General features: G+C 44.0%; 2 protein-coding genes across 7 annotated transcripts in view; one reads left to right on the plus strand and one right to left on the minus strand.

The window, feature by feature from the left end:
• The window catches only part of Prkci (protein kinase C iota), a 58,039-nt gene extending 54,816 nt beyond the window's left edge, over positions 1–3,223 (minus strand). Inside the window, exon 1 of the mRNA XM_048347135.1 lies at positions 2,872–3,223. Within this exon, the coding sequence (XP_048203092.1) occupies positions 2,872–2,972 (101 nt within the window). The 5' untranslated portion in view covers positions 2,973–3,223. The remainder of the gene's footprint in view (positions 1–2,871) is intronic.
• Positions 3,224–18,428: 15,205 nt separating this feature from the next.
• Positions 18,429–24,887, plus strand: part of Phc3 (polyhomeotic homolog 3) — a 63,174-nt gene continuing 56,715 nt past the window's right edge. For 4 of the 6 annotated variants that reach the window (XM_048347138.1, XM_048347141.1, XM_048347143.1 and 1 more), the window contains exons 1-2: positions 18,429–18,519; positions 21,761–21,926. In XM_048347138.1, the coding sequence (XP_048203095.1) occupies positions 18,506–18,519; positions 21,761–21,926 (180 nt within the window). In that variant the 5' untranslated portion in view covers positions 18,429–18,505. The other 2 variants (XM_048347140.1, XM_048347139.1) reach the window with 2 other exon arrangements.

The following is a 24,887-nucleotide window of genomic DNA, read 5'->3' on the forward strand; positions in this document are numbered from 1 at the left end:
AAGATATCACAAAAAATGTACTCACTACCTTATCATGTAACTGTACCCTCTTTGCACAACACCTTGTCAATAAAATTTAATTTAAAAAAAAAAAAAAGAATTGCTGGAGGGCTGGGGATGTAGTGAAGTGTTTGCCAAGCATGCATGAAGCCCTGAGTTCGATTCCTCAGTAATACATAAACAGAAAAAGCCAGAAGTGGTGCTGTAGCTCAAGTAGTAGCAAATGAAGTAGCTGAGCAAATGAAGCTCAGCGACAGTGCCCAGGTCCTAAGTTCAAGCCACAGAAATGGTTATAAAAAAAAAAAAAAAAGTTAAGAAAAAGAAAGAACTGCTGGATGCTGAAGACTTACACCTGTAATTCTAACCACTCTAAAGGCTAAGAGGTTCAAAGCCATCCAATGAGATTCTTATCTCCAATTAACCAACAAAAAGCTTGAAGTAAGGGTGTGGTTCAAGTGGTAAAGCAGCAGCCTCAATCAAAAAGCCCAGTGAAAACATGAGACCCTGAGTTCAAGCCTTAGTATTGGCACAAAAACAAACAGAATGTACATCACTATGTGCTGAGGTCATGGTTCAAGTGGTGCCTAAGCCTGACTAGCAACCACAAGGCTCTGTTTAATCCCAAATACTGCCTGATCCAAAGAATTTACATATTGAAACCCAAAAAGATAACCCCCCCCCATCCTTCCAGAGAACTAAATATAATCATTCAGCAAGCAAAAACTGAGTAGATAGGAGACAGGAGAGCATGCTTGGATTTTTCATCATTCAGTGGAAGCAATCAATAAATACTGTACCTAAAGCTGATACATCAAGTAACTTAAGAATAACTTTTTGAAATAATAAATGTAACCTTCAGAAAAAACAAAAATAAACTGCCAACAGAGGTCATCTTTGGAGATTGGGGAAGTGAAATGGGACCCTTTTTCTTTTATGCCTCTGTATAATTTGATACTTTCATACTTTGCGCACATACTCATTTTTAAATCCAGTTTGTTAAACTGTTAATAACCAGACAGCTTTAAAAAAAACACTGTATTTCTTTCTCCGTACCTAACAACTCAAAGACTGTCAACTTCAATAAAACAGAACACATTCAAAAGTAAAACATCTCATCTATCAAGTTTTAGGTAAGGTTTTCAAAAATGTTTATTACTACTACTACTACTACTATGACTACAACTACTACTACCACTATTATTATTGTCAGTCCCTTGGCTTGAAGTCAGGGCCTGGTGATGTCCCTGACCTTTTGTGCTTAAGGCTAGCAATCTACTACTTTGAGCCACAGCTCCACTTCTAGTTTTCTGGTAGTTAGAGAGATAGGACCCTTATAGGCTGCCTGTGGCTGGCTTCAAACAAGAGTTCCTCAGATCCCAGCCTCCTGAGTAGCTAGGATTACAGGTGTGAGCCACTGGTGTCCAGCAATATAAATTTTTTGAAAGAAAAAAGAAAGACCAAGGAAGGTTTTGGTTGTGCTTTTTTCACCTTAGAAAGATCATGAACTTAAATGGTCAAAATAGGTCTTAGGACAATGGATTTTTAAAAAGAAAAACAAATTTCTTGATTTTGTTTTAAAAATCAAAATCTCTTCTACCTGTGCTTTAACTAAAAAGTTTTAATGCTGTCCTGTATAACTCCTGTTAACTATTCCTGAATACAATCAAGGGTAAGAGAGACCAGAGGCTTCCTGGTAGCAGGTACCCTTACATCTAATCCATAAGACTTGTAGGACTTAATGCAAGCTTCTTGGAAATCAAAACAAGACAGGCAGTTTGGAAGTTTGCTATCTTGACTGACCCCCTGAGGAATGTGAAAGTATGCTCTGCCTTTCCACCATCCAGTCCTTGAGGGATCTTGGTGGGTTTTTTTTGTTGTTGTTGTTGTTATTGTTGTTCTTTTAAGCAATTTACTTCTGCCTAGACAAGCCATGAGACAGGCTAAAGCAATTGGGTTTTCTGTTAATCTCAAACCTCACACTAGCCTTTTAGCTTACTAAGGCTCCTAAACAATCTCAAAGCAATTCAAATCACAAGCGGATGCAAAGATAGGAAAATAATTTGCCAGGCAGGTGATGGACTGCGATTTGCAATGGCTTCAAGACTAGATTACACAGTACTTACATCTTAGATAATCATATGAATAAAGATCACAGAATTTAAATGTCTCTTCCTTCTCTTACCTTGCAATATCTCACCCTATTGGACGGTCCTAGAAACAACATTAACAAAGAAGGGTTCACAAAATGTTTGTTTACACATTTTCCATCTAATACTGGCGATAGGTAAGTGCACCTACTGCAATTCTTAAAAACGTATCAACTTTCCTCTTAATTCCTAAGTCTAAGCGATTGGCAGTCTGAACACAGACCAGATAACACTCCATGAACTCTCCCAGCGCGAAGATAAACATAATTAAAAGGAAAAAAAAAAAAAAAAGGCTTTAGGCCTGTTAGTAACCGAAAGGTCCAGGCTCTTGAAGCAGCCCGGTCTTCTAAACTCAACGAGTTAACTGAGGCATCACTCCCGGAATCCTTAGCCCCAAATAAACACACGCTGACAAATGACGCAAAATACCAGACGCACCCCATTCGATTCCAAGCCTCCTCCCTGGACTCCACTCGGCCCCTGCATCTTCGACCCCTACCCCCAGCAACACCTGGGGTTCCTACAGCACCTGGGTGGGGGGGACCTACACCCCACCCCTGAATCCTCTGTCCTCCTCACCTGAAGGCTCGGTGACCACCGACCCCTGCCCCCAGGCCTCTTGCCCAGCCCGGCCAGCCCAGCCCACCTCCAGCCCCCACCTCCCCTCCTCCGGGCCAAGCGCTCCCCCCCCCCACCCCCGCCACACTGGGCCCCAAACACTCACCCGCGGTAATAAGCTTTCACCCGGACCTGATGGGCATGGTCCCCACCGCCGCCGCCGCCGCCCGGATGGGACATGCTGCCGCCGTCCCGCTGGGTCGGCATCTCCTCCCTCCCCCGCCCCGACGCCGGAGGCCGAGGGTACCGGGGCGCGCCGGGCGCCGCGGCCGACCCCGCTGCCAGAGCCCGTCCGAGCGGAAGCCGACGCTCGCTCCCCGGAGCCCGCCTAGCCCGCGCAGCGAACCCTAGAGTCGCCGGGCCCCGACAGCCGGAACCGCACGGCCCCGCCTGCTGCCGCCCCTACCGGCGCCCGGGCCCCGCGCGCCTCCCCGCCGCGGCCCCTCCCACCCAGCTCGCTCTCGAGGCCCACATTCCGGCGCAGGGCGGGCACGACCATCGGCCCTAGCCTGGGAGCCCCGGTGCCGGGATGATCCACCTTCACGGGAATGACAGAAAGAGATGAGAGCAATATGAACCCCTGAAAACAGCACAAAACGCCTCTAGACTGAGTTTTCCAGGAAAAGAATATTATTATGTTAACAAATGTATTTATATAAAATGCTTCTTCCCTTAGAAAAGCAAACTAAGAGTCAAATACTACAGACTCCCCCCAGTTTTCCAACTTGGTCGCTTCCGCAATCTGCCTAGTAGGCACCCGGGATTGATTTGCCGCACGGATTTCTGGGATTTGGAGTCCCGGTGGGATTCTGGGATTTGCTCCTTACTTAGAGTGAGCCTTGCCTGCCTTCTTGCTGCTGCCCCGAGCTGGTGAGCATGGGAATCCTGAGAGCAGCGCGGTTATCTGAGGGCACTGGAAATCACTAGGCTGCGTCACGATCTAGACTTTGTTCTCTGATGAATGCTCCACGCCAATTGCATAAATCATCTAAATTATACAGTGCCTTTTTGGGTTACAAGATGTGGTTTTACCTGCTCAGCCTGGAAATAATTTAATAGTATGTAACTAATGTCTCAACGAATGCAATAGAGGAAGAAACTCAAGTAGAAGATGGATAGAAAACAGAATTTTATTCCTCACTGCCTTATCTGTGTCTCTACTGCAATTGCATGAACAGGTGCATAATAATCTATTAGCATTTGTTCTAAGGCACTGGCTAACTAAGTATTAAAAAGAATGTGTTCTTATAATCTAGTTTATACTACCGTTACAGGTAACATGAATCCAGCTTATGTCCTTCCTGGTACTAATTTATGCTAAAAGAGTTGGAACTAGCCAGCTTCCTAGGTACTCAGGAGTCTGAGATCTAGAGGATGCGATATTTGAAGACAGCCTTGGCAGAAAAGTCGCTGAGTCTTCATCTCCAATTAGCCAACAAAAAGTCAGGTTGGAGGTGTGGCTCAAGTGGTAGTTCATCAGCATAACAAGTAAGCCTAGCAGGTACATAGCCCTAAGTACAAATCTCAGTACCTCAAGAAAAGAAAAGAATTTGAATACTTAAAGAGATAACTTCAGTTATAATAACAAATTAGAATTGAGAGTCTGGGAATGTGGCTTAGTGGTAGAGTGCTTGCCTAGCATGCATAGAGCTCTGGGTTTGATTCCTCGGAACCATACCAACAGAAAAGGCCAGAAATGGGGCTGGGAATATGGCCTAGTGGCAAGAGTACTTGCCTGGTATACATGAAGCCCTGGGTTCAATTCCTCAGCACCACATATATAGAAAAGGTCAGAAATGGCACTGTGGCTCAAGTAGTAGACTGTTAGCCTCGAGCAAAAGAAGCTTAAGGACAGTACCTAGGCCCTGAGTTCAAGCCCCAGGACTGGCAAAAAAAAAAAAAAAAAAAAAAAACTCAGCCAAGAGCCGATGGTTCACACCTGTAATCCTAGGCTGATATCTGAGGATCAAAGTTTGAAGCCAGTCTGAGCAGAAAAGTCTGAGAGATTCTATCTCCTATTAGCGAGGAAATAAAAAAGGTGAACCAGAAACATGGCTGAAGAGGTAGAACAGCAGTTATTAGGTGGCCTGAAGGCATCTCTTCTTCCATCCCACCATGCCTTCTGTAGAGCAGAGATGGCTGTGCACAGGTTACACCTGGCAGCTAGTTCTAGACACTCAGCTTACCTGTACCAGTTTTTTTCCTTTGATCATATAATCTTCAGAATATTTTTTCCAAAAAATGAATATACTACAAAAAAGAAAAGAAAAGCTGAGCAATATCAAGGCCCTGAGTTAAAGCACCAGTATCAGCACCAAGAGAAAGAAAAAGACAAAGAGAGAAAGGAAGGAAGGAAGGAAGGAAGGAGGGAAGGAAGGAACGAACGAACGAACGAAGGAGGGAAGGAAAAATAAAGAAGAAGAAAGGGCTGGACTGTGGTCTCATGGTAGAGTGCTTGCCTAGTATTCATGAAGCCCTAGGTTCAATTCCTCAGCACCACATATACATAAAAAGCTGGAAGTTGTGGTGTGGCTCAAGTGGTAGAGGTGCTGGCCTTGAGCAAAAAGAAGCCAGGGTCAGTGCTCAGGCCCTGAGTCCAAGCCCCAGGACTGGCAAAAACAACAACAACAAACAAAACAAAAAAACGGCGAAGAAAAAGACCCTTCAGCATTCTTAAAAATAAAATTTTGGAGCTGGGCACAAGTGGCTCAAGCCTGTAATCCTAGCTACTCAGGAGGCTGAGATCTTACGATCTCAATTCAAAGCTAGCTTAGGTAGGAAAGTCTATGAGACTCTTATCTCCAATAAACTAATCAGAAAAAGGCAGAGGTGGCACTATAGCTCAAGTGGTAGAGTGCTAGCCTTAAGCACAAAGAGGCTCAGGAACAGCACCCAGGCCTAGAATTCAAGGACCAGCAAAAAATAAATAAAATAAAAATCTTAGGCCAGAAATGTGGCGCAGTGGTACAGTTCTTGTTTAGATACCTAAGGCTTTGGATTTGATCTTCAGGACTGAAAAATATACTTTTTTATTTGATAAAGAATTTCTGTTAGGGGCTGAGAATATAGCCTAGTGGCAAGAGTGCTTGCCTCCTATACATGAAGCCCTGGGTTCGATTCCTCAGCATGACATATATACAGAAAGGCCAGAAGTGGCGCTGTGGCTCAAGTGGCAGAGTGCTAGCCTTGAGCAAAAAGAAGCCAGGGACAGTGCTCAAACGCTGAGTCCAAAGCCCAGGACTGGAAAAAAAAAAAAAAAAAGAATTTCTGTTACATAAAATAATCCTCCATATTTAAGCTGTAAAATGTTAATACAAGAAAGCAAATAAATGAAGACATTTGTTTTAAGGACCCACAGAAAAGTACCTGTGCCCCCAACACCTACCCAGGTTAAAAAATAATAACTATGTGGCCAGATGCCAATGACTTATGCCTGTATTCCTAGCCACTCGAGAAGCTAAGATCTGAGAATCAGGGTTCAAAGTCAACCCTACCAAGAAAGTGTGTGAAACTCATCTCCAATTAACCATCCAAATCCAGACGTGGAGCTGTTGCTCAAGTGGTAGAGCACCAGTCTGGCACCAGGGCAACATAAAATTCAAAAAAACAAAAATAAAAACAAGAAGAGGCTGGAGGGTGAAAGGGAAAGTGATAGAGAGGTAAGACCAACTGGAATACATTGTAAACATATGTAGAAATGTAGAAAGAAATCCTTCCTTGTATAACTAAAATAGACTAATTTGTTGTTTTTTGTCAGTCATGGGGCTTGAACTCGGGGCCTGAGCACTGTCCCTGTCTTCTTTTGCTCAAGGCTAGCAATCTACCACTTGAGCCACAGCACCAGTTCCAGCTTTTTCTGTATATGTGGTGCTGAGGAATCGAACCAAGGGCTTCATGCATGATAGGCACACACTCTACTGCTAGGCCACATTCCCAGCCAACTAGGCTAATTTTTAAAAAGAAAGACTGGAGGCAGGTTTCATATAGTGTTGTGCCAAGTCGCGAAACAACCACCAAGAAGGCCACCGAGACTCAGACGTTCCGAAATGCAAAAGCAAGGCAAGGCTGCAACTCGGGCCACGTCCTACCCACGGCCACAGCGGAGGTTAGGAGGAAACCCCGAGCTACGATTCCACAGGGATTATAAAGGCAAAAAACAAAGTTACAACAATCAGGTGTTCAAGCAAGCAAGATTAGGAAACAGGTACAACTGTTAGAGTTCTAGACCGACTGGGCCCTAATGGGCTTGTCCTGGGTCTGCTCACAGGGCCTGCTTATCTCAGGTTCACATGGTAAAGTGGGGTTCACCTGGTAAGGTGGGGTTCACGTGGTAAAGTGGGGCCTGACTTCAAAGTCTGGCACGGCAAATACAAAACCTAAGTTCAAACCTCAGTACTGCCAGAAGAAGAAAAAAAAGTAAAAAGTACACCTGTCCTAATGAAGTCTCCCTTATCCAGCCCAGCCTTAGCCTCTTTCTGTGATCAAGTTCTCTCCCACAGCATCTGGGGGTCCTCTCCCCTCTCATATAAGCCCAGGTCATGTCTTCAACACCTTTGCCTAGTTCTTTATTTATTTATTATTATTATTTTTTTTTTTTTGGCCAGTCCTGGGCCTTGGACTCAGGGCCTGAGCACTGTCCCTGGCTTCTTTTTGTTCAAGGCTAGCACTCTGCCACTTGAGCCACAGCGCCACTTCTGGCCATTTTCTGTATATGTGGTGCTGGGGAATCAAACCCAGGGCCTCATGTATACGAGGCAAGCTCTCTTGCCACTAGGCCATATCCCCAGCCCTACCTCTGCCTAGTTCTTAACAGACTGAAGTTTTTTTCTCTTTGAATTTCTGCTGACCTTGGGTGAAATGAAACCTTATCCTATTTTGGGCCACAGATGAATCCGGAGGAAATGTAGAGCTCCTATTCTATAAAGATTTGGGGCTACCTTTCGCAAACACAATATCAAGGGGAAGGAAAATCCAAAAATAAAACTGCCTGTTAGTGCATCTATTCCCTGGGCTTATCATCCTATGACTTAGGCATCACATGGTTTACTGAATTGGTGTGGCTTTCTACTCTAGATAACAAGAAGAAATTATGAAGTGGCCTATAATTAAATCAATCCAGAGATCTACACTAAGACTTTTGTTTTGTTTTGTTTTGTTTGCTTGCATTCAGACTCTTAGCACTGTCCCTTAGCCTTGTCATTGAAGGCTGGTGCTTTACTACCTGAGCCACAGATCTACTTCTGGATTTTTGGTGGTTAACTGGGGATAAAAGTCTCATGGGCTTTCTTGCCCAGGCAAACTTTGAACCTCAAGTCACTGAGTCTTTCAAAACAAGCTATTATCTTCATTTGATGCCTCAAAGAGAATAATTTTTTCTCTTACTTTCTGATATTTAAAACTGTAACTATTCAGTAAATCATATGTATCCAATTATAGATATTCAATTGTAGGTATTATAATAAATTATAGGCAGTAAATATTATAAAATTAACCCATAGTTTGTGTGTTGTATTTTTTTTTTGTCAGTCATGGGGCTTGAACTCTGAGCCTGGGCACTGTCCCTGAGCTCTTCAGCTCAAGACTAGTGCTCTACCACTTGAGCCACAGCCCCACTTCCAGAAGAATTCTTTTTTTTTTTTTTTGCCAGTCCTGGGCCTTCAACTCAGGGCCTGAGCACTGTCCCTGGCTTCCTTTTGCTCAAGGCTAGCACTCTGCCACTTAAGCCACAGTGCCACTTCTGGCCATTTTCTATATATGTCGTGCTGAGGAATCGAACCTAGGGCTTCATATATACAAGACAAGCAGTCTTGCCACTAGGCCATACTCCCAGCCCTAGTTTGTGTGTACTTAAATTCTAAAAGAAAAAAAACTTAGTATGATAGCAACATCAAATGAGCAGAGCAAGTCTTTATTTTCTGCTTCCTTAATTTAACTCTATAACTTTAAAAGTTAGTTCTCACACCTGTAATCCTGGATAGTCAGGAGGCTGAGATCTGTGGATCACTGTTTCAAGCCATTTGGGGCAGAAAATTTGAGAGATTCTTATCTCCACTTGACCAGAAAAACAACAGAAGTGGAAGTATGGCTTAAGTGGTAGAGTGCCAGTTTTGAGAGAAAAAGCCCAGTGAGAGTATGAGGACCCAAGTATAAACCCCTGCACCAGCATAGATACAAAAATGTTGACAGACCAAATAACAGTTAAGATATGTAATACAAAGCAATAGAGAAAAACCAAATAAATAACTAACTTTATGGAAAAGCATGTAAGATCTGTAGAAATTCAGAAAAAAGTAGTAATATGCAAATATGTTAAAGAAATTTTTTCCTTAAATCTCCGGTAACACTTATCTTAGAAGATTAGTATGGTATGAAACAGAAGCAGTTGTCTTTCATCTAGTAAGACTTTCATCAGGACTGTAAAAATATATACCTTATCAAAAACTAACTGAAAAAAAATCTTGGATAACTTGTATTATTCAGAATGGAATATCAAAGACAGAAAGGACCTTCATTTTACCTGAGATAGGCTATGTATGCTGGTAGTCAGCCTTTCAAGCTGTGTTATTCCTCTCTCTCTCTCTCTCTCTCTCTCTCTCTCTCTCTCTCTCCCTCTCTCCTGTGTTCTCGGTGTCACTCCTGAGTGTTGTTACCCTTTCCTCTGCATGGACTACCATCTGTTTCTTCCTGGTCTACCTCCCTGCTTGTTTCTGCCTTGCTGGTCTCACCTCGTGAGCCTCCTCCTATGACACTTAGTAGACGCTTTGCCTCCTATTCACTTCAGTAACTTTGATGGCCTTTTATCTTCCTTGCCCTTCATGAACACTTAGTTTAAGCTGTTGGAAGCTGGATCACTTTCCTCTCCTGCACTCACCTGCTTAGCCTTTGCAGCTCCCACACCTGACTCAATAGGGAGCTGACCATTCTTTCAAACATAAGATTCCAAAGAACAATACAGTGGTGAATGTGTTCATACCTGGTAGATTCAAGAAAGGAACATTCTTTTTTTTTCAAATATTTTTTATGTATTTATTTTTTGCCAGTCCTGGGCCTTGGACTCAGGGCCTGAGCACTGTCCCTGGCTTCTTTTTGCTCAAGGCTAGCACTCTGCCACTTGAGCCACAGTGCCACTTCTGGCCATTTTCTGTATATGTGGTGCTGGGGAATCGAACCCAGGGCTTCATGTATACGAGGCAAGCACCCTTGCCACTAGGCCATATTCCCAGCCCGCTATTCATTTCTGTACAAAAAGAATGGATTATTGCCAAGATCTATTCCAGTTTAAGGGATGTAAAACCCCTTAGAACTTTTGATTTGAAAAATATACCCAGTTGTCAGCTTCACATACAAACAATCCTTTCCTAGCACTTTGTAGGGCCTACAACTTGGTTTTGATTGGTGGAAATCTCCAATTAGTTTTTCAGTGACAGAATATGTTTGTTGAGGGTGTTTTATGTCATAGTCCTATGCTGGACATGAAGGGAAGAAAATAAAATCCTTGCCTTCAAAAGCTCACAATAGCAGGGAAGTGTCAATATTTGTTTTAAAACACCTGATAAGGTCAAGACAACTGATAAAGAATAGTTTTCCTGTTGTTCTCAACAAATGATACTGAGAATTGAATATTCACAGACAAAGGAGTGAATCTGGATTCCTACCTGTACTATTTATACAAGTTAACTCAAAATGAATTGAAGACCTAAATAGAAGAGCAAAAATTATAAAACTTTTACAAGAAAATATAGTAAATCTGTATAACCTTGAAGTAGGAAATGATTTCTTAGATATGACACAAAAGCACACATAATAAAGGAAAAAACAGAAAAAAATGGACTTCATCAAAATGAAAAATGCTATACTTCAAAGGGTGCCATTAAGAAAAGTCATTCAAGGCTGGGAATGTGGCTTAGTGGTAGAGTGTTTGCCTGACATGCAGGAGGTCCCAAAAGAAAAAACAAACAAACAAACAAACATTAAGCCACCCAGCCTGGCATGGGTGGCTCACTTCTATAATCCTAGCCACTTTGGAGGCTGAGATAGGAGGTTTGGGGTTTGAAGCCAGCCAGGGCAGGCCGGAAAGTCTGTGACACTCACTCAGCTCCAACTAGCTACCAAAAGCAAAAACTAAACAAAACAATAACAACAACAAAAAGCCAGAAGTGGAACTGTGGCTCAAGTGTTAGAATTCTATCTTTGGGCACAAAAGCTCAAGAAAGTGCCAAAGCCCTGAGTTCAAGCCCCAGAACTGACACAAAAGAAAGAGAGAGAGAAAGAGAGAGAGAGAGAGAGAGAGAGAGAGAGAGAGAGAGAGAGAGAGAGAGAGAGAGAGAGAGAAAGGAAGGGAAGGAGGGAGGGAGGGAACTATCTTAAGCCAGGTGCTAGTGGTTCAAACCTGTAAGTCTAGCTACTCAGGAGACTGAGATCTGGAGGCTCAATGTTCCTCAACTCAAGACGGAAAAGTCTGTGAGATTCCTTCTCCAACTTCATCTCCAAAAATTAACTAGCAAAAAGCAGGACTGGAAGCAAAGCTCAAGTGATAAGAGTACCAGTACAGCAAACAAACTGAGTTCAGACCCTAGTACTGCCACAAAAAGATATAATTCAACAGAATGGAAGAAAATATTTGAAAATTACATATAAAGGGGAATAGTATATATAGTGATGCATACCACTAAACAGTAAAAAAACATTCCCTCTATTCTCCTTATGTGAACAGACATTTCTCAAAATTCACAGACAGGTAATGAAAACATTAAAATATATTAGTCATTAGGAAAGTGCAGGTAAAAAAAAATCACAATGAGATACTACTTCAAAACCATTAGATAGATTGGACTATAATAAAAAGGCAGAAGCCAGGCACCAGTGGGACATGATTGTAATCTTTGCTATTCAGATGGCTGAGATCTGAGGATTGTGATTGAAAAAGCCAAAAGTGGAGTTATGGCTCAAGTAGTGGAATGTATTGGTTACATAGCAACTCTATGTTCAATATCTTGAAGAACTGTCAAACTGGCAACAAAACAAAACAAAACAAAATTATCAAAAAATCATCTGGGAATGTGGCTTAGTGGTAGAGTGCTTGCCTAGCATGCATGAAGCCCTGGGTTTGATTCTTGAGCATCACATAAACAGAAAAAGCTGGACATGGTGGTATAGCTCAAGTGGAAGAGTGCTAGCCTTGATAAAAGAAGTCCAGGGACAGTGCCCAGGCCCTGAGTTCAAGCCCCAGGACTGGAAAAAATGTGAAAAATGCAAAAAAAAAAAAAAAAAAACACCAAAAAACTTTAGCTTGATGGCTATTGAAAGACAAGTGGCAGGTGAGATCTGTCCTGTGGGCCACAGTTACCGAGCCCTGATCTTGAGTCCAGATCAGTGCTTTTCAGGACTACCTGTGATAGTAGCAAAGTTCTAATATGCCTTGTCCTATTTGTTAACCAACCACAGGCACAGACAGCTAATGAGCTCCTGACCTAAGATTGACTCAATGAAGAGTTTAAGTTTTAATTTCTCAGCTCACTAAGTACTTACTACTATAGGGCACATCACCGTGCCTGGGTTGAAACTAAGTCCTGTTCTCCCTTCCCCTTCTTTGATCTCCCATCATAACTGTGTGAAGTCAGGGCCTCTTTATCGTTCAGCTTGCTTGTTCAGAAGGCATTCTACCACTTGGGCTGCGCCTCCAGCCTTGCTTTTTTGCTGGTTATTTTCGAGATGAAGTCTCTTGGACTTTTCTACCAGGGCAGTTTTGATTCTCCAGGTCTCAGCCTCCTGAGTAGCCAGGATTATGTGTGTGAGGCATGGATGCCTGGCTTTTTTTGGTGAAATTTTTATTGGGTTTAAGTTACTATATATATTTCACAGTATACATTTTTAACTTTCACAATGATGAAAATTCTCATTCTACTCTACATAGCTTGTGAAGTCTATAGACTTTAACAATAAAACCATTTTCTTCATTTCAGATGATATGGACATTACCTTCCTTTTTAGCAACATCGGTTCCCTCCTTTACTCATTTCTTCCTTCCAATTCCCACCTATGAGTTGCTTAGTTCCCTTTCATCAGTGTCCAATGTAGGGATGGTCCCCACTGCTATATTATTATTGTTGTTATTATTATTACTATTCTCACACACTTTCCATTCATTCTGTGTCCTCTTTTCTTTTTACTGTATTTTGGTATCTTAAGACCTGTTTACTTTATTGTATCTGTTTGCATTTTAATTCTAACATCTTCATGCCAAGGAGACCATAGCCGTTTGTTTCTCTGCTCTTGGCTTGTCTCACTCAGCATGATTTGTTCTAGTTCCATCCATTTTCCAGCGAATGCCATTATTTTATCCTTTCTAATGGATGCCCGGCTTTTAACTAAATCTTTTTTTTTTTTTTTGCCAGTCCTGGGCCTTGGACTCAGGGCCTGAGCACTGTCCCTGGCTCCTTCCCGCTCAAGGCTAGCACTCTGCCACCTGAGCCACAGCGCCCCTTCTGGCCGTTTTCCATATATGTGGTGCTGGGGAATCGGGAACCGAGAGCTTCATGTGTAGAAGGCAAGCACTCTTGCCACTAGGCCATATTCCCAGCCCCTAACTAAATCTTTTAATATAACTCTTCCTTCTACTTCTGTTGTGACAAATGTTTCTAAAGAATGATACTGGTCTTATTTTACCTGATATATGCACTTCCTCCTCCTCCCTCCCGCTGGTCCTGGGACTTGAACTCAGGGCCAGAGCACCACTGTCCCTTGGCTTCTTTTTGCTCAAGGCTAGTAGCACTCTACCACTTGAGCCACAGCACCACTTCCGGCCTTTTTCTATATATGTGGTGCTGAGGAATCGAACCCAGGGCTTCATGCATGCTTGGCAAGCACTCTAATCCTAAACCACATTCCCAGCCCCCACATCTATTTTTGCTACAGGGTAGTGCTCTACCACTTTGAGCCACAGTTCCACTTTCAGCTTACTGGCTATTTTTTTTTTTTGAGTGGTTAATTAGAAATAAGAGTCTCACAGACTTTTCTGCCAGGGCTGGCCTCAAACTGTGATCCTCAGATCTCAGCTTCCTGAGTAGCTAGGATTACACGCGTGAGCCACCTGTGCCCGACTCATTTTACTCTGTCTCATGCGATCCCAGAAGGTTGGTAATACGTACAGTGAGGTGCCAGACCTTGAAGTCAGGCCCCACCACGTGAACCCCATTTTAGAATCGAACCCCGAGCCAATCAGATTTGTACCTGTGTTCTAATCTTGCTTGCACAGCTGATGGTTGTAACCTTGTTCTTTGCCTTTATAAGCCCTGTGTAATCACAGCTCGGGGCTCCCTCCTAACCTCCGCTGTGTCGGTGGGTAGGACGAGGCCCGAGTTGGCAGCTCGTTAAATAAAGCCTTGCCTTGCTTTTGCATTTCGGAGTGTCTGAATCTCGGTGGTCTTCTTGGGGGTGGTCTTGCGACTTGGCACAACATTTGGGGTTTCGTCCGGGATAGCCCCAGAGACCCCGAGATCCCAGACTCCGAAGGTAAGAAAACAGCGCTGTTCATTTGTCTTGTCCTGTAATGTGCCTGTTTGTTTGTCTTGCTTTTGCTTATTTCTTGAAGGGGTTGTCGAAGCAGATGTACTTACTTGACAATCCTGGTGAGACCGGGGGATGTCCCAGACTCTTCACCCTTAAAGGGGGATCTCTGGAGCCCCGCTTTCAACTTGAATTCACTCTTTCTGCATCCTTGCAGGGGGATGTGTGGGCCAACTTGGGAAATCTCCAGTTTTTCTTGTTCTTGATCTTGCCTATGTTTTTTTCCTTCTGTATTAATTGTTTTGGTTTCTTTTCTTTTGTAGCCTTTTGGACTAAACATCTGATCAGAGCTATGGGTAACGTTCTATCTTGGGGTCCTCCATCTAGCCCCCTAGATTTGACTCTAGTTCACTGGAAGGAGATCAAGGAGATAGCTCAGAACCGAGGTGTGGCCCTTAAGAAGGAAAAGTGGATTACCCTGTGCAAGTCAGAATGGCCCACCCTTGAGAGAGTTAATTGGCCACCTGAGGGAAGCTTTGACATCATTAAGATCAGTACCTTACAAAGCCTAATCGAAGCCCCTCGTTCAGGCTATATAGACCAGATTCCTTATATAGACACCTGGAAAGAACTAGTTGACAGGGACACTCCAGCTTGGGTTCGGCCTTTCTTACCAACTCCCTCCTCCACTCCTTCCCCTACCCCAATATTCACTCAAAAAACACGGGGTGCCAAGAGAGAACCTAAGAGGGGAGAAAAGAAATTATATCCACCTGTCCTCCAGGGAGGAAGCACAGAGGAGGAAATGCTTCCCCCTCCATACGCCCCACCCCAGTTAACTCTACAAGAGGAAGACTCTGAGGAAAATGTTTCAGCTGTGCCCTCCGCTCCGGAGGGTCCTGCCCAGTCAACCCAACGGCGCCGACAGCCCAGGACACGGACGCATCAGCCCCAAGTCCAAGTCCTGACCCGCAGCCGCCGACAGGGTGGACGTAGGGCCAGCCCAAGCCACCCACAGGTGGCAGGGAGTGACCTCACCATGCTGCGCTGTCATCTCTGTGTTGTTTGTAAGTCTAACAGTCTCTTGTGTCAAACCTGCATAGCTCATTGGAAAGATGTACAGGCGATGGTTCACAGAGTGTGTGTCCACAGAAAGAACTCTGGGGGGACCCCCACCCAGCCTTCTTAAGCAGAATATATATTAAACTAATGGCATAGAAGTAAACTCTCATTAACTCTATGTATGTAGGAAGAAATGGCAAAATGGGCCAATGTTTCTCACTAATATATTGGAAAGCTGAATGGATAAGTATTTTTAATTGTAATTCTTGCATTAAGGAAAAATTGTCATGTGAGTTCAAAGGTCTTCATGCCATGCAGTAACTGGGACTGAAAAAAAAAAAAAGAGGCTCTTTTGAAACAAGCAGTCTGTAGGCAAAGGGCGGCACCTGGTTTCAGAATGTCTGTGAGCTTCAGTTTTTCCAATGCAGATAAAAGCTAAAGTGTTGGGTTAGTAAAAAGGCTTTGGAAATCAAGAATACATTTCTAGATAAGAAATTTGGAAGTAAAATTGTCCTAAATAATTATCGCAAAGTGAGAAAAGGAGAATTATGGCTACCAAAATGTTTAATTGCCATTCCAGCTTCTTTGTAGGTTTTTTTGTAACAGTTTCCAGCAGGCCCACAGAGAAGCACAGGTGATTCCTACAAGTTTGTCAAGATCTAATACTGGCCCTTAATAAGTTCCAGGTAAGAGAGCATGCTTAAAAACTACTTCTGTGTGGACCACCTTGTTGCTTCTAATTGGAGTAAAGTGGCCTTTTGTAAGACTCACTGATCTGAAATCTGCGGTTCGAAGCCAGCCCGGGCAAAGAAAGGTCCCTGTGAGAGACTTGTCTCTAATCAGCCAGCAGAGTGCTGGGAACAGAGTTGTGTGGAGCTCAAAGTGGTAGGGTGCTAGCCTTGAGCTGGAGAGCTGAGGGACAGCGCTCAGGCCCTGAGTCTAAGTCCAGTGGGAAGTCACTCCTCCTGGGACAAAAGTGATGGAGCATCCAGAGGCAGTAAGCCACTGCTTGGATGGCAGAGATGGTGTCAGATCCTAGAGTCACTACTGTTGGCCTTTCAAAAGTTAAAGCCGGGAAGTCCTATAAGAATAGTTCGTAAGCAAGCCTTTCCAATGCCCATGTCTGTCTACTGGGCAGGAATCTACCAGTCATCTGTGATAGTGGTTAGTAAGGGTAAGTTTGTCAAATGAGAGGATAGATTAAAATCTCACCCCCCGCATTTACTCAAAGCCCTGACTGGCAGTGAGAATTTTAAGCTCATACATCTGTTTAGTAAAGAAAGCTTGTAGACCTGAGATTGTGTCCTTATTGAGATCTGTTAAAGGCCTGTCAGCTTGCCAATGCCCCCAATCAACAGATTACTAAAGGAGCTCGCCTCTGTGGGAATAGGCCAGGCGTGTTTTGGGAAGTAGATTTCACAGAAATTACAAATATTTGCTAGTTTTTGTAGACACCTTTTCAGGATGGGTTGAAGTCTATCCAACAAAGCATGAGACTGCGAATGTAGTGGCTAAGAAGATCCTGAAAGAAATCCGACCCAGGAGACTGAACTCCTTAGAACCACGGTGGAAGGGACCCTAGATGGCATCTCCACTTGGGTTCATTGCTTCTACGCCAGGCCAGCTGACCCCTTTGCCCTGGATGACAACTACCGTGATGGAACATGGGAGGTCTCCAAGCACCCAACTCAGCCGCTTCGCCTTCGCCTCAAGAAAAGAAAGTTAGACTGAATATTGTTATAATTTTCTTTTTGCCTTCTTTCCTTACTACCCTGGATAAGTGTTGATGTCATTTTGGCAGCTCACTCCAAAGTGAGGTGACCCCCTTATTTTAGGTAGTTTTGGGCTTGCTCAGGAGTACGGCTATAGCCACCCGACCCTTAGAGCACAGTTGAGAAGTTTATGTATTATTTTGTTGCTTACATTTGGATACTAAACACTATAGAGCTAATGGTAAGTCTGTATAGCTGAAAGTTAATTTTCAGTTTGCAGTAATCCTGCAGTCCCTTGGAAAAGTAGACTAAGGTTATAGGTTCCTGGCTAGGTAAGGTCAACGCCCCTGAGTCAGCCTGAAGAAATTACAGAAGATGGATGATCTTCACCCATCAGCCCCCCTTTAAAATCAAGGGACCAGAGTTGTTTTTGGGAAGATGAGGCAGGATAAACTAGAGACATGCAGAACAGAGGTACAGAGAATATTCTTGTAAGAAATGGTGACAGGCCCTTTGATTACTACATTGGGCCCTACTGGCCCATGCCTTACCTCTATATCATCCCCTAGACATGCAAGCCATTGAAATGGACAGAATGGAGCCATGATTGGCTCCCAAGGTACCAAAAAGAAAAAGGGGGAAATGAGGTGCCAGACCTTGAAGTCAGGCCCCACCACGTGAACCCCATTTTAGAATCGAACCCCGAGCCAATCAGATTTGTACCTGTGTTCTAATCTTGCTTGCACAGCTGATGGTTGTAACCTTGTTCTTTGCCTTTATAAGCCCTGTGTAATCACAGCTCGGGGCTCCCTCCTAACCTCCGCTGTGTCGGTGGGTAGGACGAGGCCCGAGTTGGCAGCTCGTTAAATAAAGCCTTGCCTTGCTTTTGCATTTCGGAGTGTCTGAATCTCGGTGGTCTTCTTGGGGGTGGTCTTGCGACTTGGCACAACACAGTAAACCAACAATTCCGTGGCCGTTCCTGATAATTCCGATTCAAATTTGCAATCTCTACTACGTACACGGTAAGCGTGTCAAAGACTCGCGGGCCGCCCGGGACGTGAACCCGACCTCTGAGCCGGGAAGACTGCAGACCGTCCAAACCGGGCGCCCCGGACAGCAAGCCCAACAAGCACGGCCAGGCATTGCCTTCCCTGAAACCGCAATCTCCAACCCTGCGGGCATTTCCCTTCAAGCCACTCCGCACAGGCTGGCACGTTCAACAGTCACAGCAGAACTTTTTACTTATTTGCTACAGATCCCGGGTAAATCGGAAAAGAGGGTTTGCGGACCCGCCACCACTAAGGTGGTCCGGGGGAGCCTGTCTACCCCGAGGGAGCGGGGACGGTTCTGGGCGGTGATTGGCCACGTAGACCCCACGTGACCACCAGCCTCTGACCCCGCCTCCCCCGCGCGCCACCGGGGGGCGCATGTGCAGCCCCTGTTAGTGATGGAGGAGAGAAGATGGCGGAAGCGGAGTGAGTGACTTGCTGGTGACTGATGTCGTACTCGTGGGGGGAGCTGGCGGGAGCTGCCACAAGTCCTCTCGAGGGAGAGGTCAGGGTCCCTACGCGGGCGGTGCAGGGAGAGACTCGAGAGACACTTTATCGTGGAGGATCCCGCCCGGTGCAGTGAACCCTTCCGGCGGGTGCGCCCCCTCAACCGTCTAGTCCGGGATGGGCTGGGCCCGGCGCTCTGCGTCACCTCTGGGGTCCGGGCCGCCGGGGACTGACCCAGCAGCAGCCTGGGTGGGCCGCTCAGGCGTTGTCATCGCAGCCGGGGGCTGTGGAGGCCGGGCGGGCCCAGCGGGCCCGGCGACAAGGCCGAGGCCTCCACCGCGTACCGCTCCCTCCGGCCGAGCGCGGGTTCTGCGCCGCCCCGCTTCTCAGCTGGGGGACCCCGAGGCCCGGCTGCCCGCTCCCTCCGGCGAGGCCGACTTTGAGGTCTGGCTGCCAGCCCCCTTCGGCGGGGGAACCCCGAGGCCCGACTGCCCGCTCCCTCCCGCATGGGGGCCCCGAGGTCCGGCTGCCCGCCCTCTCTGGCTTGGGGACCCCGAGGCCCGGCTGCCCTTCCCCTCCGGCTTGAGGACCCTGAGGTCAGGCTGCCCGCCCCCTCCGGCGGGGCCAGAGTGGAGGCGGCCTGATGTGGACCTGAGAGCCGCGGGCGGCGGCGCGGGAAAGGCCCGGGAGCACTCCGCGGAAAAAGATCTGGATTCCCATGGCCTCGGGCTGCAGTGGGGTGGACGCCTTCCTCAGGGTCTCATTCTGGTGTGGCTCACCTAGGGCGTCTGAAAGTTACCGTTTTCCTGGGTAGGCCCCTTATGCACTGCCAGCGGTATTTTGTTGGTAATTAATTAATTGGAATTACCAAAAATTGCCCTTTTTGTGCCAGGCCTCGGAATGGAATGTGATTTTTTTGTCCAGTTGTACGCACCCACGTTTAGACTTAATGGCTAGATTTTCGGTTTCTCTGTGACCATGTTTGGTTAGAAGTTAGGACTGCTTGCTTGCAAACATATGTAGTATTTGGCTTCGTGGACTGATAGACCAGAATTTAAGCTGACACTTTGCCTGCCGCTGGCACATGGTGAGGAAATGTTTTGACAGGTAGTAGTTTGGTAAAAAGTCATATGTAGTACTGATTCTTCATATTGGACAATTAATGTACAAGACTGTGATTTAGTGATTGGAAGGCAGTTTGAAAAAAATAGCATACAAATGTCTGTTTTACTTTCTAATAAAAAAAATAAGTGAAGAATCTGCCCCTTTTTTTCCCCTTTCATTTGCATCTTACAAATTGGGGATTTTAAGCCCAGGTGGTGGTAGTGTACACCTCTAACCACAGCATTCAGGGAGGCCTAGTCTGGAGGATCTAGTCACAAAATAAGACCCTATCTCAAAACAAAAATGGATGTTTTTTACACTTGGCTTCCCAGAACCCAAAAGTATAGTTTACAGATGGTGATATACAACAACAAAGAAAATTTAGACGTAAAAATATTTTTTAAGAACTCATAAAAGGAATAGTATCTGCCTGCCTAGTCCCTTCTCTCTCCTTCCAAAATAGAAAATATTCTTATGCTCTTGTCAATGCTGCAAATGTGAGGTGAATCAAGAGGTGTTTGTCAGAAAAGACCCATAAGGTGTCACCAGTGTGCATTTCTGACCTATGGAAACTCTCCTTTCAGCCTGGTGTCAGTAGCTCATGCCTGCAATCCTGGCTATGCAGGAGGCTGAGATCTGAGGATCATGGCTTGAAACCAGCCTGGGAAAAGTCACCGTGAGATTCTTATCTCCAATTATTGCTCATAAAACTGGAGCTGGAGCTGTGGCTTAAAGTGGTAGAAAGCTCAAGGACAGGGCCCAGGCCCTGAGTTCAAGCCCTACAACAGACACCTCCCCTCCCCCCCCCAACAAAACCTTAGTTTCTAACAATATTGAAATCATTATGGTTGTCTTCAAATGTTTGAATTTATTAAAGTATAGGAATTCTCAATTGGGTGAAATTTTGTACCACAAAGTAAACTTGTAATATTGGAAAATTAAGATCAGAAAGTCTTCTACAGAATTGTACTGTTTGTACATGAGGAAAATGACCTAATTATGCTTTCTTCAAATATTCGGGTTGAATTTTGCAAAGATGTGTGAGGTGCTGCTCTGCTTTTATTTCCCCAGCTGCGCCAACCTGCCATAAGCAAAACTCATTTATTAGAAGTAGACTAAAAGCCATATGTACATTAACTAATTGCTTTTTTTTTAAACTACTTAACAGTTGTGGGTATCTTATGTCTTAAACTCAGAGCCTGGGTGCTGTTCCTGAGTTTTTTTGCTCAAGGCTAGTTTGCTTTTTTTTAAACCACGTGAGCCACAGTTCTACCTCTAGCTTTTTTGGTGGTTAAAATTAAGAGATAAGAGTTGGACACACTTCGTGCTTGGCCTGGCTGTGAACCAAGATCTTCATACCTCAGCCTCCTGAGTAGTTAGGAGTACTGGTATGAGCCACTGATACCTGTCTCAAAGAATTGTTTTTAAAAGAATGATAATACTTTCCTGGATAGTTTAGTGTTTTCTTACCTCCTGGTTTGGTTTTGGTTTCATATCCCTCATTATCCAGTAATGCAGAAATAAGCTTCAAGCTAGACTTTATGTGAGTTATGTGTTCCCGAGTTATGTATACTAATCATTTGAACTTGTTTGGTTGATATTAACTATTAAACATTCACTATGTATGTGAAGTATTTTTTCCTTAAAATGTTTTTGATGACAGTGTGGTAGTTGTGTTTTATAAATGCCTTAGGAATTTAGACACTTACTGATTATTTCTTTGGACTGAATTTATTTTTGTGTGTGTGTATGTATGGGGTTAGGTTTGAATTCAGGGCCTTATACTTGTTTGGCAGATGCTCTACCACTTGATCCATACTCTTTTTGCCTTCATTATATTTTTAATAAAGATTTGTGTGTATTTCAAGGCTGGCTTGGACTACAATCTGGCTATTTATGCTTCTCACATAGATAGGATGACGGGCATGCCCTACTTTATCCAGCTTTTGATTGAGATAGAGTCTTGTTTTACGCCTAGGCTAGCCTCCAACTCCAATCTCCCTAGTCTCTGTCTGCAGTTATAAGGATAAGAAACCTGTATCTGACCTTGGAATGAATATTTTAAAAACTCATAAGATAGTGCTTTTACCAATACAAATAATTTGTTATCTGCCAGATTTAAGGACCACAGTACAACTATGGATAGTGAACCAAATCCTGGAGCATCTTCTGTGTCAACAACAGCCAGTAGCACTACCACCACCACCATCACCACATCCTCCTCGCGAATGCAGCAGCCACAGATTTCTGTGTACAGTGGTTCAGACCGACATGCTGTACAGGTATTTCAGCTATAATGATGGATAGGCTAAAACTTAGAATGTCATACTACATTTTTGCTTAAGCAAGATGCATGTATTGACTGGTTCATATTCTCAAGTATGGAGTTAGAATTGATAATATTTGGCTGATGAGGGAGAGTGGCTCATTTGGCTGAGTGATAAGAGTACTTAACATTGAATGAGCAAGTGCCTGGGTTCAATCTTCAGGACTGTCAAAAAGAAAATAAAATTTCTGAATGTCTCAAATAACCAACAGAGTTATTTAATAATCATAGTATTGAGCGGGGTACATGGCTTTAGGTTTGGGGGGTATTTTTATAGTTGAGCCCAAAATATACACAAATGACAATATTTTCAGGTCTGAAAATGTGTTAGGTTTATTTTAGGTCTAGGCAGCCTAGGACCGCTATGCAGGAAGATGTATTGCACAGCTCTTAGGAACAGTGATAAAAAAGAAACTTAAAGATCACTTAGTTCTGAGAAAGTAAAGTTTACTAAGTTGAACTTTATAAAAATGGAGGCAGTATAGTGTTACATATAAAGGGCATGAGCATTGTGGTGTGATATGATGCTTGAATTTCTTTTTTGTTATCATTAGTATCTGTGGCATACTCTCCTTGAGTTTCAAGAAATAGTAAAATGAGGATATGACTTTCTACTTCATGAGTTACTATAGGGGTGTAATAACACGTTTAGGACAGCGTAGGGTACCCAATGAACGTTGTAGGTACCTAATGCATAGTAATAGTATGAAATGAACAATTGCTTTGTGTCAGCACTTAAATGCTTTGTGTGGATTGTTTTAATCCTCGCTATAGTTATATGAAGAATTATGATTTCCATTTTACAAATGGGGAAACAAGTGTTTTAAATAAGGTAATGTAATTTTCCTAAACTTTGGCAGTAGGTTTTCTGACTTTAGAGTTTGTGTCTTAAACATTTTGTGAGTTCTTGTTTTTTCTCTTATGCCATTTGCTTTCTTATTAAGATCCTTGTAATTGCATTCTTTTTGCCTCTTCTCTCCCCTCTTTCCTTTCCTTTCCTTCCCTTCCCATCCCTTCCCTTCCCTTCCTTTTCCCTTTCCCTTTCCCTTTCCTTTCTTCCCCTTCCCCTACCCCTTCCCCTTCTCCTCCTCCTCCCCCTCCTTTTTGCAGTGTTGGGGATCAAGCCTTCTGTTCCTGAGCCATATCCCTGCCCTCTCATAATTAATTCTTACCTGTTAGGATACAATCTTCCCCTGCTCCAGTTTTCTGTGGTGGATATCCCAGTGTAATGACTTAACTTCCATGTTTTAGGATTTCCTATTCTGGAATCTTTGTAGAGTAGAATCAGAATTGTTGGGGAACCAGCCATCTCAGCAGAAATTCAAACTGGAATGCGGAGATGCAGAGTGTGCTTTTAATGTTTTATCTTTGCTGAGTCAACTGATACAGAAAGAGTATTTAGATCTTTGAGCATATAGATGAGGTGATACTTTAATAGATCATTTTATTCTCTAGTTTTTACTTGCATATACTAATAAAAATGTTATTGGAGGGCTGGGGATATGGCCCAGTGGCAAGAGAGCTTGTCTCGTATACATGAGGCCCTGGGTTCGATTCCCCAGCAACACATATACAGGGGCTGGGGATATGGCCTAGTGGCAAGAGAGCTTGCCTCGTATACATGAGGCCCTGGGTTCGATTCCCCAGCACCACATATACAGAAAATGGCCAGAAGTGGCGCTGTGGCTCAAGTGGCAGAGTGCTAGCCTTGAGCAAAAGGAAGCCAGGGACAGTGCTCAGGCCCTGAGTCCAAGGCCCAGGACTGGCCAAAAAAAACAAAAAACAAAAAACAAAACACATATACAGAAAACGGCCACAAGCGGTGCTGTGGCTCAAGTGGCAGAGTGCTAGCCTTGAGCGGGAAGAAGCCAGGGACAGTGCTCAGGCCCTGAGTCCAAGGCCCAGGACTGGCCAAAAAAAAAAAAAAAAAATGTTATTGGAGATGTGAATATGTAGGTATATCTCACCAGTAGCTCTGACTAGTTTTTATGAGATCATTGAATTATCTCTCTTAACATCCAGTCAAACCAATATTGATTTACTAAGTAGTTCTTTAATCTTTCACCTTCCTTTTTCAGTCCTGTGAATTCTTTTTACCCTCCTGTTCCTGAAGAGCTGGAGTGGAGATTCTTTTTCTTCTGCCAAGGGCTATTTGGGTATTGATAATACTATTTGAGGCCATACACAATTATTAATATAGGCAGATGGCCATTGCAACTGATGAGAACCAGATATTTCTGCATTTCATGCCAAATGATTTTGAGGGCCCTATTTGGCCTTAGGGTAGCCCTTGGGCTGTTCCCTACTCCTGCGGGTGAAACTAAATAAGAACAATGTTGAGCGGTAATAAATTACTGTACTTTGGCAGAAATATGTGTCCAAAGATTATCTGTTATTTTCACTTGATTCTTAGAATTTTATTATGAGATTAGAAGAACAGACATAGGTTTATGTGGCCCAAAATTATTGTAATTCTAAATGACTTAATCCTTGGCTTACAGTTTTCAACAACAAGGGATCCAAAGTTTGCCTTGATTTTTGTGACAAGAGTTTGTGGCAGAAGTAATTTACAGGGCTGGGGATATGGCCTAGTGGCAAGAGCGCTTGCCTCGTATACTTGAAGCCCTGGGTTCGATTCCCCAGCACCACATATACAGAAAATGGCCAGAAGCGGCGCTGTGACTCAAGTGGCAAGAGTGCTAGCCTTGAGCAAAAAGAAGCCAGGGACAGTGCTCAGGCCCTGAGTCCAAGGCCCAGGACTGGCAAAAAAAAAAAAAAGTAATTTACAGATGGAGAGATGAGATATGAGCCATGCTAGTACGTAAACAAAAATTACTCAGGGAAATGTGCTTTCTTGAAAGTTCATGACGATGGTCTCATGTGTCCTGGTTTACACCCACAAGCTGTAGGATTATGG

This window comes from Perognathus longimembris, chromosome 5 (assembly GCF_023159225.1).
Source record: "Perognathus longimembris pacificus isolate PPM17 chromosome 5, ASM2315922v1, whole genome shotgun sequence".
In the NCBI taxonomy this organism is placed as follows: Eukaryota; Metazoa; Chordata; class Mammalia; order Rodentia; family Heteromyidae; genus Perognathus; species Perognathus longimembris.